Source organism: Tachypleus tridentatus, chromosome 10 (genome assembly GCF_004210375.1).
Source record: "Tachypleus tridentatus isolate NWPU-2018 chromosome 10, ASM421037v1, whole genome shotgun sequence".
Lineage (NCBI taxonomy): Eukaryota > Metazoa > Arthropoda > Merostomata > Xiphosura > Limulidae > Tachypleus > Tachypleus tridentatus.
Window position 1 is genome coordinate 10,239,683 of NC_134834.1, and position 20,260 is coordinate 10,259,942.

At 33.1% G+C, this 20,260-nt stretch overlaps 1 protein-coding gene across 1 annotated transcript; it reads right to left on the reverse strand.

Moving 5' to 3' along the window:
* Positions 1 to 329: 329 nt before the first annotated feature.
* On the reverse strand, positions 330 to 16,481 carry LOC143228004 (uncharacterized). The gene is made up of 5 exons (XM_076459353.1): positions 16,076 to 16,481; positions 7,142 to 7,388; positions 5,371 to 5,479; positions 3,922 to 4,017; positions 330 to 611 (listed from the first exon to the last, which is right to left on the reverse strand). Exons 1-3 carry the CDS (start codon positions 16,139 to 16,141, stop codon positions 5,415 to 5,417), a joined length of 378 nt encoding a protein of 125 aa, XP_076315468.1. The 5' UTR covers positions 16,142 to 16,481; the 3' UTR covers positions 330 to 611; positions 3,922 to 4,017; positions 5,371 to 5,414.
* Positions 16,482 to 20,260: the final 3,779 nt, after the last annotated feature.

Here is a 20,260-nt window from a genome sequence, read left to right on the forward strand (position 1 = left end):
ACCAAATTTAGCATAAAGGTTTGTTGGGTCCATGAGGAGATACATGCAAATTTACAGTTTCACATCTTGTGTTTTGCTTGTTTTTATGGGCATTTTATAAAAGTGTACATAAAGGAAACAACTTTTCATGTTTTAAGATATCCTTTCTTTAATCACGAATTTACATAGCTTCCATCCAAGGTAAAGGTACCCCAGCTAGTTATGTTAATGTTTAATCCAAATTGGATGATTAACTTCTAGGCTTAGCTCTGTATATAATGAAAATTCCAGATTTGCTTGGTTAATATGATTTCCAAAACTCTTCGTTCTTGGTTAATGACGTTCGATTAACCGAGCAGGAAATGTTAGCATGCCATACCCAGAATATTCCGTGAACTCCAAGAATTGCCACGAATACAAACTAAGAAAATAAGACATACACTTACTTTTGCCTAATCTAAGCAAAGAACTGCCTTCAATGACACACTTACATTGCAAAATAAAACGAAAGAGTTTAAGTTTACCTTTAAGCTTAAAAGCCGAAGAGATATCTCTCCTGTTAGAAAGCTAGACTCAGTGACGTGAGATGGGGTCCGCATGTTCCATGGGTAAAACTGGTCTCTCATTACGTACTGGCATTCATACATCACCAGAAAATCAACATAACGTGTTGGGAATGTTTGACCATAAACATAGGTTTTAAAGAGTAACGTTAGGTAGCGCTCTTCGATATAATTCCCAAATAAACTATATTTTTGTACAAAGTTATTGCACAAATGATATGTCCTGACTTAAACTCTAAGAATTTCTTAAAATAAAACAAAAACACCATCTACCCAAAATAATTAATCAATTTATAGTGAAAATTTGAGGTGCTAAATAAATAGAATTATCAACACAATAATTCTTAAAGAAATTCTTACATTATTAATCAATAATAATGTTATTAACAAAACACAGAACTTACTAAGCAAAACTAATATCAGTTAAACGTTAAAAAAACAACAACATCATAAAAAAAAATTAAAATATTAGCAAAACAATCTAGTAACAATATTAACAAAACAATATTAATATTAACAAAACAATATTAATACTAACAAAACAATATTAATATTAACAAAACAAAGTAATAACAATATTAACAAAACAATATTAATATTAACAAAACAATATTAATACTAACAAAACAATATTAATATTAACAAAACAAAGTAATAACAATATTAACAAAACAATATTAATATTAACAAAACAAAGTAATAACAATATTAACAAAACAATATTAATATTAACAAAACAAACTAATAACAATATTAACAAAACAATATTAATACTAACAAAACAATATTAATATTAACAAAACAATATTAATATTAACAAAACAAACTAATAACAATATTAACAAAACAAACTAATAACAATATTAACAAAACAAACTAATAACAATATTAACAAAACAAACTAGTAATAATATTAACAAAACAAACTACAAACAATATTAACAAAACAAACTAGTAACAATATTAAGAAAACAAACTAGTAACAATATTAACAAAACAAACTAGTAACAATATTAACAAAACAAACTACAAACAATATTAACAAAACAAACTAGTAACAATATTAATAAAACAAACTAGTAACAATATTAATAAAACAATCTAGTAACAATATTAACAAAACAATATTAATATTAACAAAACAAAGTAATAACAATATTAACAAAACAATATTAATACTATCAAAACAATATTAATATTAACAAAACAAACTAATAACAATATTAACAAAACAATATTAATACTAACAAAACAATATTAATATTAACAAAACAAACTAATAACAATACTAACAAAACAATATTAATATTAACAAAACAAACTAATAACAATACTAACAAAACAATATTAATATTAACAAAACAAACTAATAACAATATTAACAAAACAATATTAATACTAACAAAACAATATTAATATTAACAAAACAATATTAATATTAACAAAACAAACTAGTAACAATATTAAGAAAACAAACTAATAACAATATTAACAAAACAAACTGGTAATAATATTTACAAAACAAACTAGTAACAATATTAATAAAACAAACGAGTAACAATATTAACAAAACAAACTAATAACAATATTAACAAAACAAACTACAAACAATATTAACAAAACAAACTAGTAACAATATTAACAAAACAAACTAGTAACAATATTAACAAAACAAACTAGTAACAATATTAACAAAACAAACTAGTAACAATATTAACAAAACAAACTAGTAATAATATTAACAAAACAAACTAGTAACAATATTAATAAAACAAACGAGTAACAATATTAACAAAACAAACTAATAACAATATTAACAAAACAAACTAGTAATAATATTAACAAAACAAACTACAAACAATATTAAGAAAACAAACTAGTAACAATATTAACAAAACAAACTAGTAATAATATTAACAAAACAAACTAGTAACAATATTAACAAAACAAACTAGTAATAATATTAACAAAACAAACTAGTAACAATATTAAGAAAACAAACTAGTAACAATATTAACAAAACAATATTAACAAAACAAACTAGTAACAATATTAACAAAACAAACTAGTAACAATATTAATAAAACAAACGAGTAACAATATTAACAAAACAAACTAGTAACAATATTAACAAAACAAACTAGTAATAATATTAACAAAACAGTAACAATATTAACAAATCAACCCCAAAAGTAACAAAACAGTAACAATATTAACAAAACAATACTAATATTAACAACCTAGTAATAATATTAACAAAATGATACCAATATTATAAAACTAGGAACAATATTTACAAAACTAACAAAACAATACCAATACTAACAAATCAGTAACAATATTAAGAAATCAATAGCAATATTAGCAAACTAGTAACAATGTTAACAAAACAGTGACAATGTCAACAAAACAATACCATTATTAACAAAACAACACCAAAATTAACAAAACAGTAATAATATTAACAAAACAACGCCAAAAGTAACAAAACAGTAACAATATTAACAAAATAATACAAATATTAACAACCTCGTAATAATATTAACAAAACAGTAACAATATTAATAAAACAATACCAATATTAACAACCTAGTAACAATATTAACAAAAGAATACCAATATTAACATATCAGTAACAATATTCACAAAACTAACACTATTAACAAAATGATACCAATGTTTACAAAAATATCTCAATTTTAACAAAACAATACCAGTATAAATAAAACACTATTATTAACAAAACAGTAAAAATATTAACAGAACAACACCAAAATTAACAAAACAGTTAGAATATTAACAAAACAATAACAATATTAACAACATGGTAAAATGTGAACGAAACAATACCAATATTAACAAAACAGTAACAATACTGACAACACAGTAATAATATTAAGAAGCTAGTAACAATATTAACAACATAGTAAAGATATGAGCAAAACAATACCAATATTAAAAAACAGTAATAATATTAACAAAAATATACCAGTATTAACAAAACACTAACACTATGAACAAAACAGTAATAATATTGAGAAACAGGCTACAATATTAACAAAACAGTAATAATATTAAGAAACAGGTTACAATATTAACAAAACAGTAATAATATTAAGAAACAGGTTACAATATTAACAAAACAGTAATAATATTAACAAAACAGTAATAATATTAAGAAACTTGTTACAATATTAACAAAACAGTAATAATATTAAGAAACTTGTTACAATATTAACAAAACAGTAATAATATTAAGAAACAGGTTACAATATTAACAAAACAGTAATAATATTAACAAAACAGTAATAATATTAAGAAACTAGTAACAATATTGACAAAACAGTAATAATATTAACCAAATATTGACGTCACTTACCATTACGATTCGTACTAAGATAAAACCAATGCTAGCAACAATATCTACAGCAGCAAAAATCCCCAGGAAGAAGACGATCTTCAGGGGAACTCCACCCTGAAGAGAAATGAGAGAACGAGTTGACAGACTTAACGTGAAATATTTGTTTATCTTCACTGGTCGTTAGACTGATTACCATATATGTTCAAGAAAGACTAAGAATAGTAAAGGATAACGTAAGCTGGTTTAGTTCAAGTACCTTGTTAATAATATTTGAAACAAGGTACGACTTAACCTTCCTTCATTACATTTATTTTTACAGACAATATGGGCGTGCTTACTAGTTAGCATACCGAACAGGATTGTCTACATTTTACCATTCGTTATTGGAAAATCACGGTTTGCACTTTTGGGGAATGGGTGCGTTATTAGAGTGGCAGTCAGATCCTACTATTAGATCAGCTTTCTACTAGCTACCTTTCTTCTATAGTCTATCAGTCCAACATACCGATGGAAGGGGGGTTAACCCAGATAGACCTTCGGTAATTTTGAGTGAGTATCCGAATTGAATAAAACGTTTAAAACGTGAAACCAATACGTTTATTACAATATAAAAACGGAACACAGGTTTTCCGTCAAAATTTACTTCAAAGAGATTTCTCTCCAGAATGTTGTGAATAAAGGCTCACTGGCAAGTCTGAGAGCTTATAATACTAGAAAGCCGGTTTCGATACCCGCTGTGGAAGAACAGAGCGGTTCAAGTTCCTGTTATTGTTTCTCTTACTCAAGTTAGTCAGAGGTACGTTAGTGGATTTACAACGCCAACGTGTTCTTCCTGGTGTACAGAGCGCAATTATCTTATTGCACTAAAACAAACAAAAAACGTCAGAACCAAGTAATACGCCCTCTGTTGGCCATCCAAGGACCTGTTAAATAATACGCCCTCTGTTGGTCATCCAAGCACCTGTTAAGTAATACGCCCTCTGTTGGCCATCCCAGTTATATTTCCATTCCGATTTGCTTGTCAACATACAGATGGATACAACCCATTTTTGTTGGGAAGGAGGCCTAATTTGTATGTCGTGTAAAAGGCGAAGGAGACATTTCATTTCGGCTGATTGTCAAATGACTAAAGTTAAACACAAAGGCGTGATCTACAAGTTACCCGTCGAGTCCAAGGTTCGATCCACGGTTAATAGTTGAATATATTCCGACATTTAAACTATAAATGCCTTATAGCTGTAATGATGTCGCTATTCACCACAAACTGGTCAAAAGCTCTAAATTATGACTGGATATGTCTATATCTTTAGGAGAGTAGGGGTGTGTCCAAATGACTTTTAAGCTCATGGGTTACAAAAGGGGCAGATCAGTCTGAAAATACCCTACCTTGTGTGTTTATGTCGACTTTAATTTGACACTTAAGGTGTAAGTAAGAATTATTATAATTTGAACGTATATTCTGCTTACTTCTTGAGTTGTCTGACTTATGGAAAACGCCATCCACCACCAACTTAGAATGAACCCAAGGTGAAGACAATACTTAGAATGAGGGTGGTCCTTACTGACTGTAACTCCACTATAAACAGTAACAATTAATACAGTAATAACACATGTGGTTAACTTATGTAGTAACGATAATTATACTACAAACAGCAACAAGTAATAGAGTAATAACACATGTGGTTAACTTATGTAGTAACGATAATTCTACTACAAACAGCAACAAGTAATAGAGTAATAACACATGTGGTTAACTTATGTAGTAACGATAATTATACTACAAACAGCAACAAGTAATAGAGTAATAACACATGTGGTTAACTTATGTAGTAACGATAATTATACTACAAACAGCAACAAGTAATAGAGTAATAACACGTGTGGTTAACTTATGTAGTAACGATAATTCTACTACAAACAGCAACAAGTAATAGAGTAATAACACATGTGGTTAACTTATGTAGTAACGATAATTATACTACAAACAGCAACAAGTAATAGAGTAATAACACGTGTGGTTAACTTATGTAGTAACGATAATTCTACTACAAACAGCAACAAGTAATAGAGTAATAACACATGTGGTTAACTTATGTAGTAACGATAATTCTACTACAAACAGTAACAAGTAATAGAGTAATAACACATGTGGTTAACTTATGTAGTAACGATAATTCTACTACAAACAGCAACAAGTAATAGAGTAATAACACATGTGGTTAACTTATGTAGTAACGATAATTCTACTACAAACAGCAACAAGTAATAGAGTAATATCACGTGTGGTTAACTTATGTAGTAACGATAATTCTACTACAAACAGCAACAAGTAATAGAGTAATAACACATGTGGTTAACTTATGTAGTAACGACAATTATACTACAAACAGCAACAAGTAATAGAGTAATAACACGTGTGGTTAACTTATGTAGTAACGATAATTCTACTACAAACAGCAACAAGTAATAGAGTAATAACACATGTGGTTAACTTATGTAGTAACGATAATTATACTACAAACAGCAACAAGTAATAGAGTAATAACACATGTGGTTAACTTATGTAGTAACGATAATTCTACTACAAACAGTAACAAGTAATAGAGTAATAACACATGTGGTTAACTTATGTAGTAACGATAATTCTACTACAAACAGCAACAAGTAATAGAGTAATAACACATGTGGTTAACTTATGTAGTAACGATAATTATACTACAAACAGCAACAAGAAGTAATAGAGTAATAACACATGTGGTTAACTTATGTAGTAACGATAATTCCACTATAAACAACGACAACGAACAGGGAAGTAACAACACTGTGGTTAATGTGATAAACTATTGGTGAATCTAAAAACTTTGTTTATTAGAAATAAAATTTCCCTCTCAGGTGTATCACACGAATAATCCGATAAGAAAAAGCGCGCAGTGTATTTAGATTTAAATTCACGTAGGAGTGAAAACAACAGAAAATAAAAAAAATTATAGGGTCCTTTCAAGTACATAATTTGTTTATGATAAGAGTTGATTTCATAGATCTTGAGGTAATATAAACCAAACTCCATTACCCATATTACAATGAAATAGATGATAAAGTGAATTTAAACAGGCTGTAAACAGGCTGAGTCCTTTCCTGAAAACTTTGTTACTAAAAAACAAGATATCGATACAGAATGAAATATAAATTACAATAATACAATAAATTACATTTTGTGATGTTGGGAAACCATACTCACATATATTGTACTCCAAATCTGCTTTTAGATTACTGAGGTTTAATTGTGAAGAAGAAAGCTGTTGATCTCCGCTAGATGGCACTTTAGAAGGTTGTGAGACCGAGGCTTCTTGGTTGGATGTGTTTAACTTTGTAACTGGAAGCTCGTCTGGGATCCACACTGACGTCACTGTTTGTAGAAAACTGTTTTGTCTGTCCACGTCGTAGAGTTTTTCTACAAACAGGATTAGAGCTAGGAAAGAAATGCCCTATAGAAATATTAAAGAATCATTATTGGTACTGATGAAGTAGTCCTAACAACAAATCATATTTCCTACCATAATATCCAAAACTTTCAATATCTTACGTCTCAGTTATCATAAGGAGTTTTCAAAGCTATCACCTCAGTTGACCCATTTCAATCAGTTTAAAATTATCATTGGAATTACAATTTTGCACAGTTGGATCAAAATAGAGTTATTTTTGTCGCGTTTTGTTTATCATACACTTTGTTTATTTCTTAGGAAAATAGTAACTGACGTCACATTCTCATATGTCTTCATTATATGGATAATGTTGGCGAGGCCTAACTAGTAGTTTCCTACACGATAAAGTAGTGAGTTTGACTAAGGAAATGTTCTGACTAATGAACATAAAAGTTTTACCTACGTCTACAAATGTAGTAGGAAATACAACGGTTTCTTTTTTCCCGCCCATTACATATTCGAAACAAGTAATTTTAAAAAAGCGTGTTAGGCCTATGTATGTATTGTCTACCACCGTTCTTTTCACCAGGCTTTCGAAATAAAGAACTCGGTTATCGGGGAGGGCTCAGTGTGGTCAGAAGTCTAGAATGTTGTTCACTTGTGGTATCTACCATGATTTTTTTATTCATTTCTTATATGGTATATATACACATGTATGTATCGTTTTCCAAAAATAAATAATATATTTTGTCTACTGGTATGTGTACGTTTTATAGCCAAGCCACATCGGGCTATCTGCTGTGTCCACCGAGGGGAATCGAACCCTTGATGTTAGCGTTGTGAATCCGTAGACTTGTCGCTGTACCAGTTGGAAATACGACATCTAGTAACAGATGGAAATCAACTGTTTCTTTGTTTGTAATTAAGAACAAAGGTACGCAATGAGTTATCTGTGTTCTGCTCATCATGAGTAACGAAACATGGTTTCTAGCGTTGCGAATCCACTGATATACCGTTGTGCCACTCATGGGCACGAATTAACGAAGATAAAGTTCAGGGAGAAAAGTGTATATTGTTAAAGTCATTGTAGATAGTAGCAGAAACAATAAGTATTTACAAACATTGTTAGATCATTGTTGCTTGTAGCAGAAACAAATAATAAATATTTACAAACAATATTAAATCATTGTTGCTCGTAGCAGAAACAAATAATAAATATTTACAAACATTGTTAAATCATTGTTGTTCGTAGCAGAAAAAATTAATAAATATTTACAAATATTGTTAGATCATTGTTGCTCGTAGCAGAAACAAATAATAAATATTTCCAAACATTGTTAAATCATTGTTGCTCGTAGCAGAAACAAATAATAAATATAACAAACATTGTTAAATCATTGTTGCTCGGAGCAGAAACAAATAATACATATTTACAAACATTGTTAAATCATTGTTGCTCGTAGCAGAAACAAATAATAAATATAACAAACATTGTTAAATCATTGTTGCTCGGAGCAGAAACAAATAATACATATTTACAAACATTGTTAAATCATTGTTGCTCGGAGCAGAAACAAATAATACATATTTACAAACATTGTTAAATCATTGTTGCTCGTAGCAGAAAAAATTAATAAATATTTACAAACATTGTTAAATCACTGTCGATAGTAGTAGAAAGAAATCATAAGCATTGACAGACATTGATGTATCACTGTCTGAACAAATGTCCAGTTAGTTCATGTTGAACAAAACTCAAGATTATCCTGTTTTACCAAAAAACTCTCCAACCAATTCATGTTGAACGAACCTCAAGATATCACTCTCTTAGCACAAAAATGTTCAATCAGTTCATCGTGAACAAGCCTGAAGATATCACAACCTTTACATAAAAATGTCCAGTCAGTTCATCTTGAACAAACCACAATGATATCACAACCTTTACATAAAAATGTCCAGTCAGTTCATATTAAACAAGCCACAATAATATCACAACCTTTACATAAAAATGTCCAGTCAGTTCATATTAAACAAACCATAATGATATCACAACCTTTACATAAAAATGTCCAGTCAGTTCATATTAAACAAACCACAATGATATCACAACCTTTACATAAAAATGTCCAGTCAGTTCATATTAAACAAACCACAATGATATCACAACCTTTACATAAAAATGTCCAGTCAGTTCATAGTAAACAAACCACAATGACATCACAACCTTTACATAGAAATGTCCAGTCAATTCATAGTAAACAAACCACAATGACATCACAACCTTTACACAAAAATGTCCAGTCAGTTCATATTAAACAAGCCACAATAATATCACAACCTTTACATAAAAATGTCCAGTCAGTTCATATTAAACAAACCACAATGATATCACAACCTTTACATAAAAATGTCCAGTCAGTTCATAGTAAACAAACCACAATGACATCACAACCTTTACATAAAAATGTCCAGTCAGTTCATATTAAACAAACCACAATGATATCACAACCTTTACATAAAAATGTCCAGTCAGTTCATATTAAACAAACCACAATGATATCACAACCTTTACATAAAAATGTCCAGTCAGTTCATATTAAACAAACCACAATGACATCACAACCTTTACATAAAAATGTCCAGTCAGTTCATAGTAAACAAACCACAATGACATCACAACCTTTACATAGAAATGTCCAGTCAGTTCATATTAAACAAACCATAAAAATATCACAACCTTTACATAAAAATGTCCAGTCAGTTCGTATTAAACAAACCACAAAGATATCACAACCTTTACATAAAAATGTCCAGTCAGTTCATATTAAACAAACCACAATTATCTCACAACCTTTACATAAAAATGTCCAGTCAGTTCATATTAAACAAACCACAATAATATCACAACCTTTAAATAAAAATGTCCAGTCAGTTCATATTAAACAAACCACAATGATATCACAACCTTTACATAAAAATGTCCAGTCAGTTCATATTAAACAAACCACAATGATATCACAACCTTTAAATAAAAATGTCCAGTCAGTTCATATTAAACAAACCACAATGATATCACAACCTTTACATAAAAATGTCCAGTCAGTTCATATTAAACAAACCACAATGATATCACAACCTTTACATAAAAATGTCCAGTCAGTTCATATTAAACAAACCACAATGATATCACAACCTTTACATAAAAGTGTCCAGTCAGTTCATATTAAACAAACCACAATGATATCACAACCTGAACACAAAAATCTCCAATCGGTGCATGTCGAACAAATCTAATGATTTCCCCACTTCACCAAAAAGTGTCCAATCAGCTCATGTTAAGCAAACTACTAGGTTTCCTTGTTTTACCAAAAAAATGTCCAATCACTTTATGTTGAACAAATATAGATGAATCATTTAACTAAAAAATTTTTAATCAGCTCATGTTGAACGAACCGCAAGAAACCTTACGACAAAAATGTAGAAACTTATGACATACAAAAACAAATATGAGGTAACAATCTCACCTTTGTAAATTACGAAGCTATACATTTTAGGCATTCCAAAAACGTATGTTTGTTAAAAGTTATTAAACAACAGAAGTAGGAAGAGAAGTGATTTCCTTATGTAAGTTATAAAACATATCAGTAATTTTTGGACGAATTATGAAACACCTTGTTATAAGATATGTCAGGATTTTGTTATTGAAATTATAAAACGTTTTAATGTTTCTTTTTAAACAAATTAGAACGTCCTGAAGGTCCCTCCCAAACCCCAGAATAAAACTAAATCATTTTTTTACTGCGGTGGTAAAAAACATAAAAGTTATAAACAGATGCTGCGAGCCAATCAGTAAGCTTCAGATGTTCTTACACAACACGAATATACCATTACTCATGTATCTCAGAACGGCTGGTGTGGGTATTAACATGCTTATTGATGAGGATAGAACCACGTTTCGATCTTCCTAGGTCATCTTCAGGTTAGGAAAGAGAGCCCAACTTATACAGTAACCAAAACCAAAATTAAACCAATATAAAGGAACAACTTTATACCTATACTGATGGCCCGGTATGGCCAAGCGCGTTAAGGCGTGCGACTCGTAATCTGAGGGTAGCGAGTTCGCATCCCGTCGCGCCAAACATGCTCGCCCTTTCAGCCGTGGGGACGTCATAATGTGACGGTCAATCCCACTATTCGTTGTTAAAGAGTAGCCCAAGAGTTGGCAGTGGGTAGTGATGACTAGCTGCTTTCCCTCTATTCTTACACTACTAAATTAGGGACGGCTAGCGCAGATAGCCCTCGTGTAGCTTTGCGCAAAATAAAGAAAACAAAACAAAAAATCTATACTAATTAATATCCTAACATCCACTTGCAACGCCCTCTACAATCCCGACACCCGTTTATACTCTCGTCTCTAAGACATGTGTCCGGCAACGGTCACTTGCAAACTCTCTCTTTCTTAACTTGAAGATGACCTAGTAAGGTCGAAACGTTGTTCTCTGCTTATCAGAAAAAGTGTTAATACCCACACCAGCTGTTCTGATATACATTTTTATTTCAAGTGGGTTTCTCGTCATCAAGGAATACGATTTCGAGGTTTTCTAAATATTATTTTGCTTTTCTCAAAAACGTAGCTAGCGAACCCCACAAAGAGAAGTAAAATTGGAGAAAGGTTTGAAAAATGATTGACATGAGTCCACTTAAAGAGGTTCCTAATAGTGTAGACACAACAGGATCCGGAGTTGGCCCCTAACCACCTGAATGTACCAGTTCTTTCTATCCGGTTTCCATTTTTATTTTTTAACTAGCTGTTTTTAAGAATTTCGGGATCACAGCTAATTAGTTGTGTTCACAACCTATTACAACTAATTAGTTGTGCTTACAACCAAGTACAACAAATAAGTTGTGCTCACAACCTAATACAACTAATTGTTTGTGCTCACAACCTAATACAACTAATTAGTTGTGCTCATAACCTAATACAACTAATTAGTTGTGCTCACAACCTAATACAACTAACTGTTTGTGCTCACAACCTAATACAACTAATTAGTTGTGCTCACAACCAAGTACAACAAATAAGTTGTGCTCACAACCTAGTACAACTAATTGTTTGTGCTCACAACCTAATACAACTAATTAGTTGTGCTTATAACCTAATACAACTAATTAGTTGTGCTCACAACCTAGTACAACTAACTGTTTGTGCTCACAACCTAATACAACTAATTAGTTGTGCTCACAACCTAGTACAACTAATTGTTTGTGCTCACAACCTAATACAACTAATTAGTTGTGCTAACAAACAAGTAAAATAGATTTGTTTTTCTTTTTTCACGCATGCTCGAGATGAAGTAGCCCAGGGTGTATAGAAATGTTTTTTTTTTAATTCCTTCTACCCACTTTTGTGTGCTTTATGAAATTGAATGTAGGTGGCGTGGTAAACTTGTTTTGTTAGCTTTCTCCAGGGTGAACTCCTCGCCACCTATGTCCCCAGGGTTGGAATGTTACTCTATCTTCCTATATCTAGAAGCTTTACGTGGGCCACCATGACAACAAAAGTACCCAGGACGTGAAAGAAGAGATGACGGGTGACTTACAACGCTACCTCTTCAGTTGCTAAGTTTCTTACTGAACAAGAATATCACCCGATACACACTAGTGTAATGAGAGACGACAAGGAACTAAATATTAACTAACTTGTAGACGTTTTAAACTGTAAAACGACTGAGTTTGTTGTAAACTGAACGTAAAGAAGAGATTCGAAGGGAAATATGTGTAATCGGAAAATTTTAAGTGTTGTTAACGGATGATAATGCGAACCAATATGAGGCATATTTTTAAAGAATTGGTCTTTAACAAGTTAGTGGTAACTTGGGTTCAAATAAAGCTTGACGTAAATATTAAATAAATGAAAATGATTTTCAGATGTCATTCGAGGCAGTTTTTATGTACGGCTGATCAGCAATATAATTGTCAAATACATTTTAAACAGAAGCTAGACCGTTAGAACAAGGCCCAGCATGGCCAGATATTTAAGGCACTCGATTCGTAATCTGAGGGTCGTGGGTTCGAATCCCCGTTGCACCAAATGTGCTCGCCATCCCAGCCGTGGGGGTGTTATAATGTGACGGTCAATCCCACTATTCGTTGGTAAAATAGTAGCACAAGAGTTGGTGGTGGGTGGTGATGACCAGCTGCCTTCCCTCTAGTCTTACACTGCTAAATTAGGGACGATTAGCGCAGATAGTCCTGGTGTAGCCTTACACGAAATTAAAAAAAAACACAAAAAATCAAATTGTTAGAACATTAATACCAAATAAAACATAAATATCATAAGACAAAAGTTCATTCTACACACGTAAATATTCATCCAAACTAATAAAGAGTTCAGGTGCAGTTTTGGACTAATGGGCTGCTCCAGGTTTGGTTCACATAAAAATAATTAATAATAAGTGATTGTTGGGAGCTAATGATTCCAAATAGTGACTTGAGCAGAAGACTGACGAACACAAGGGTATACCGGTGATGATGAACCTGGTGACAGAAGACTGACGTACACAAGTTAATGTTACTATGGTAACAAAGGTATACTGGTGATGATTAACCTGGTGACAGAAGACTGACGTACACAAGTTAATGTTACTAAGGTAACAAGGGTATACTGGTGATGATTAACCTGATTAATATTACTATGGTAACAAGGGTATACTGGTGATGATTGACCTGGTTAATATTACTATGGTAACAAGGGTATACTGGTGATGATTGACCTGGTTAATGACATGTTCTCACAAGTTTCTGATCAACTATTGCTACAGTTGTTTTTCACATATTTTGTTTGTTTGTTTCAGTGCCCAAAATTGAATATTGAAAACTGAAACCCGTTTTAAGAATAAATAAATATTATATTCGGAATGTTAACAGAATCACGTTTGTGGGGAAACATTTCGAAAGTGAGACACAACTGATTGACTTAAGCATCCATGGAAGACACGTGTTTATAGAGACAGTTAGTTGTATTTATTTTCCCCATGCTAAATTTTACGAAAAATATTTTTTATGTTTATTATTATTAATTTTAATTTATTTGACGACTGATTAGTTATTAAATTCATGTTATGTTTTTACATACCTGAAACAGCCGGTAGAGGGCACACTTCTTTAGTGATACTGAAATAATTCTCATCCTCGACTGTTAAGTACTTACAAATGGAACACTGAACATGTATCAGTTTGGTCAATCGGGATGTTTTTCTTCAGGACCACCAGCAAATCAGGCCTGTTTATTACTTGTACTTCATTAAATCAAATGAAAGAAGTGACAATATATTTGACTTCTACTGATTGTGGTTGAACTAACAGTCAGTCTTTGGACTTCTATTAACGTACCTGTATTAGTACTTAGTGTAATGTATTTCTATGAACATGATTGTATGAGCACTTCTTTCTATGGACTTCTATCAACGAGACTGTATTAACCAGCTAGTTCCTGGACTTCTGTTAATCTGGCTGGATTAGCCAACCAGTTCTTGGACTCCTGTTAACCTGACTGGACTACCCAACCAGTTCCTGGACTTCTGTTAACCTGACTGTATTAGTCAGCCAGTTTCTGGACTTCTGTTAACCTGACTATATTAATACTTCACTCCATGCTTCATATTTAAAATAATGTTGAAGATAAAACATTAAAATGTAACACACATTATCCCAGTTAACCATTCGTAACCTCTTAACGACGTAGTTAACCTCAGGAGGCTCTGTGACCGTGAAATATTCGAGGAATGTTTTGATGTGATACGTATACACGTGTATATCAACAATAACTTTTGTGATACTAAATAACAACAAAGTCTCTAACAGTTTAACTGAAATAAACTAAAGGCTGATATAAAGATAACAATTATACAGACTGAAAAACACTACCTCTGGTGGCATCTTTTGTTAGCATAATTATTTTGATAGAATAATAAAACAAAATCTTAACTCCTACGACTGATATGAGCACACCTCACAAACATTCACGTGCATAAATTATTACAGATCTTACTGTGAAAAGATATCCATTGTGTGTGTGTGTGTTAGCTAACATCCATCATTAATAGTTGCCTGGATCCTAGTGGCATAGCGGTATGTTTTTGGATTTTCAACGTTAAAACCCAGGTTTCGATACCCGTAGTGGGGAGAGCATAGATATCCCATTATTTTAACGTTAGAGCCCATTAGACGTTAACTGCTTATTCTGCTTGGTGAAACATAACAGTAAATAACTGACTCATTGAACTGAATGCCTGTGTCTTTGGGTGTTTTTTTTTTTTTTATCTCCTTTCGACAGCAAAATTCCTGAGACAAAGTAGTCCATGTACACAGACGGACAGTTTTCAGTTGTGTTACAAACAAAACAACCTATAATCGAGTCGGTCAACTCTGTTTGTTTGTCATTTAAGCACAGAGCTATAGAATAGGCAATCTGTGCTCTGCCCAACACGGGTAACAAAACCCGGTTTTTATCGTTTTAAGTCCTCAGACATACCGCTGTGCCACCTGGAGGCAATAATACAAGTAAGAAGGAATAGGGGGACATTATATAACATTGTTATATATATAAATTTTGCTTCCTTAATGGGACTTTTAGCTAATATTTATAATAATAGCGATCAGTTGGGACGTAATGAATCACATACAACAGTACAGATAAATTATTCTATTCTGACCTTGAACTATGTTACAGGATAATGTACACTGCTTACCATGGCATAATGGCAGACGACAACAGCGCCACACCTGAGGTCTTGAAATCCGCTAAATCTTCTCATTGTTATTTCTCGTGCTGTTTTGGTGTACCTCAAAACACAATGAATTTAAGTAAAGACTGATTAATCGAGCCAGTAACTAACTACAGCTCGTCAGAAGCAGTTCTGTCTCCTGCGGTCAAGTTTCTTCGACAGTTGTTGTCGGTTCGATCTTTTTTTTTTTTTCGCATAACCTAGCAGACGATTCGATGAAAATTACCAGAAACGCACACATTCCATTCCTAGTGAGAAAGCTCGAGTAACTTCTTCAACGTCATGGTCACGTGATACGTTCTTCACCAGCCACAGGCAGGAGTTATGGTGATACGTTCTTCACCAGCCACAGGCAGGAGTTATGGTCAGACTTTCGAAATTTTTCCGGGTTCTACACTCCTTGCCATTGACGTCATCAGAGTTATACGTAACCGAAGAAACCAATGGGATTTTGCCAATAGATGGCGCTTCTAATACTTATTTGTTTTTACTTTTTTTTTAAAAATGAAATTTGCAAAAAGCTACAAATAAAAATTTTAATTTTGAAGTAATAAACAGCAGTTAGTCAGTGATGATCCGCTAACCTCTGGGCTATTCTAATCGAATAATGGAATTTTACCTTTATTTTTATGGCGTGTGCTTTTGCGGTAATCCATTGAGAGTTTAGCATACTAGCCAGCCGTTCCCCACTGGCACAACAGTATGTCTGCAGACTTCTAATGCTAAAAACCGGGTTTCAATACCCGTGGTGAGTAAACACAGATAGCATATTGTGTGGCTTAATGCGGAACTATAAACAAACAACCAGATATTGTGACCCATATGCTTCGATACAGTAATTAATGGATAAAGCAGGGACGATACCATACGAAAATTGTTTTTATATTCTAAACTTTTGTATTTTTCTTTTAGGTTGGAAATATTTTTCAGGAAGAGAAACCCCCCTAGGTATATGTGTATTAAGATATGGGTTGTTTTGAATTTAGCGCAAAGTTTGAGGAAGAGGTCGATGAAGCTGAACCTTAGTGGCTTTAAAGAGGTCAACGAAGCTGACCTTCACAGGTCTTTAAAGAGATCAACGAAGCTGACCCTCACATGTCTTTAAAGACGTAAATCGCGACAAAGAAAATTTAGCAGTGAAAGACTAGAGGGAAGACAACAGGTCATTAGCAACCACCAACTCTTGGACGACTTTTTTTACCAACAAAAATCGGGATTGACTGGACAGTGTAACGCTCCTACGGCAGAAAGGACCAGCAGGTATAATGGGACGGGGATTCGAACCCACGGCCCTCAGATTACGAGTTAATAATAGTCCTAACCACCTGTAGAAGACACAGAAACATCAGAGAATGAAAACAAAACGAGTTTTATTCAATATACACGATTCTTTAAAGTGAACTAAACGACACGGAGAAGAATTCATCAGATAAAACTGGAAGTTTATGATTTTACTAAAGACAATGTGTTTTTAAAAGTCTCCAATTTTCAAAATGTTTGATTTTTATTAACAATTATATTACATTTCCCGGTTAGAAATCTCAATATGTCAACACCAAAATGAAATAATTTAATTTAAATATGAGATACTGTGAAGCAAACACACGTGAATATATCACGTGGTTTTAATGGAATTTTTTTGTTTTGTTCTATTCTGTACAATAACTATTTCACTTACTATAGAACATCCTAGTGACGTCATTGAGGCACAGCCTAAATTACTGGTAGAACCAAGGTCACGCGAACGTGACCTAAAAGCTGACAACACCCATATAGAAACAATTACAAAATATTATTCTATTCTGGGATTGCGATACTCTCGTTCACAGTGAAAAGTTTCTATTTAGGTATGTATATATATATAAAGGTTGAGTACACCTACATAGAACCTATCGTACTGTGAGTCTGGGGATGAGGTATTCTCTTTAATGAAAGTTTGTATGTTCGTATTTCTTAGCCCTAAAAAGTGAGTAGGCCCACACGAAGACAATAACTTGGTATCATTTGATTTTGTAGGTGAGGTGTTCCTATCAGCATGCAAAATTTATATAGAGATATTGGTGTTGAGTCTTTTAGTTTTACAGAACGTAAAACGAATAATAAAAGGAAATGTATTTATCTTTATTTTATCATCGGGCTAAGAAAGTAACACTTCAGGTTTCAATAATGAACTTCAGAAAGACGAGACTGACCGCCTTAAAACGGACCACACTGTATTTTATGTACTTGTATAAAATCTATCGAATAACAAAGAAAGCACCTACGGACTTGTATTATAGCTGTAAAAAAAACGCCTACGGAACTGTATTACAGTCGTAAAAACACCTACGGAACTGTATTACAGATTTAAAACACCAACGGACTTGTATTACAGTTGTGAAAACACCTACGGAACTGTATTATAGCCGCAACAGTACAACCACTGTTGGCCCTGGGTTAAGGCGTTCGGCTCGTAATCTGAGGGTCGCGAGTTCGAATCCCCGTCGCACCAAACATGCTCGCCGTTTCAGCCGTGGGGCCGTTATAATGTTACGGTCAATCCCACGATTCGTTGGTAAAGAGTAGCCCAAGAGTTGGCGGTGGGTGGTGATGACTAGCTGCCTTCCCTCTAGTCTTACACTGCTTAGACGGCTAGCGCAGATAGCTCTCGCGTAACTTTGCGCGAAATTAAGAACAAACAAACTAAACAACCACTGTTTTATTGTAGACACAACTGTGATATCTGTTGATAAAAATAAAACATCGAAATTGTTCTCATCTTGCATCCGGTTCTTCAACTTTCAATACTGTTAATTATAGCCTGAACTAAAACTGGTTCTTATTATCCCTGTCCAGGTATCTATGGGTAATATAACATCATGGCAAACAAGATAAGTTCGGGTTTGGTCGTTAGTTTTCTAGCTCGTAGTATGGAAGGTGAACGTTCTGGTCCAATCATAAGATTAACAAAGAAATAACCTCTGATGGAGAGTTATGGTGTCAAAGTAGAATCTAAACAGAGTCAGGTGCGCAGGGAGTTCCAGAGAAAGATATTTAAAGAAATACCGTTCTCACTTGGTACTAATTTTAGCTGTGGGGTTCCGGAAGTACCTAAGCCTTATTTACATACCTGTTTTGTCAAACACATCGCCAGCTCGGTCACGGATCTTATTTTCACCGAAACAGAAATGTTTGTTTGTTTGTGTAATGTTACGTAAAGCTACTCGAGGGCTATTTACGATAACCGTTCCTAATTTGGAGCTGTTGACAAGAGGGAAGGCAGATAGCCAACACCACCAGTCATAGCTATTGGACAACGCTTAAATACGAATAGTGGGATAGACGTTACTTTATAACGCTCCCACGGCTGAAAGGTCGAACATTTTCGGTGACAGCGATTCGATTCCGAGCGCCGAATATTGTGAGCCGAGTGACCTAACCACCATATCGTGAAAGATTGGTAGACAAAACAATAGGTTTTATGAAACATTTCTTAGGCACGTAAAGGTAGTCGTAAAACGGCTGTGAGAAACAACACTTACATAGAACGTTGAATAAAGACAGTTATTATAATACAATGAAAGACATTTATGTAATACACTGCTATTCAAAATCTTAACACCAATTGTTTGTTTGTTTGTTTTGGAATTTCGCACAAAGCTACTCGAGGGCTATCTGTGCTAGCCGTCCCTAATTTAGCAGTGTAAGACTAGAGGGAAGGCAGCTAGTCATCACCACCCACCGCCAACTCTTGGGCTACTCTTTTACCAACGAATAGTGGGATTGACCGTCACATTATAACGCCCCCACGGCTGGGAGGGCGAGCATGTTTGGCACGACTCGGGCGCGAACCCGCGACCCTCAGATTACGAAGCGCACGCCTTAACGCGCTAGGCCATGCCAGGCCCTTAACACCAATGAACATAAAGAAAAAATATGCATTTTGCCTTGTTAGACTCAACCACTTATTTGAGTAGAGCTTCGAAAGATGAAAATAAGAAAAGGGAAAATAAAATAAAAACTTTTAGCATTTAACTTGGAAAATGTGAACTCTATAAAATTAGCCTAAATACTAGCTAGTCAAAAGTTTAAGACCATTCCAAAAGAAGTCCTAAACAGGGTAGGAAATGCCCAACAAGAGGTCTCAGTAGCGAGTTGCACGGCTGTCAT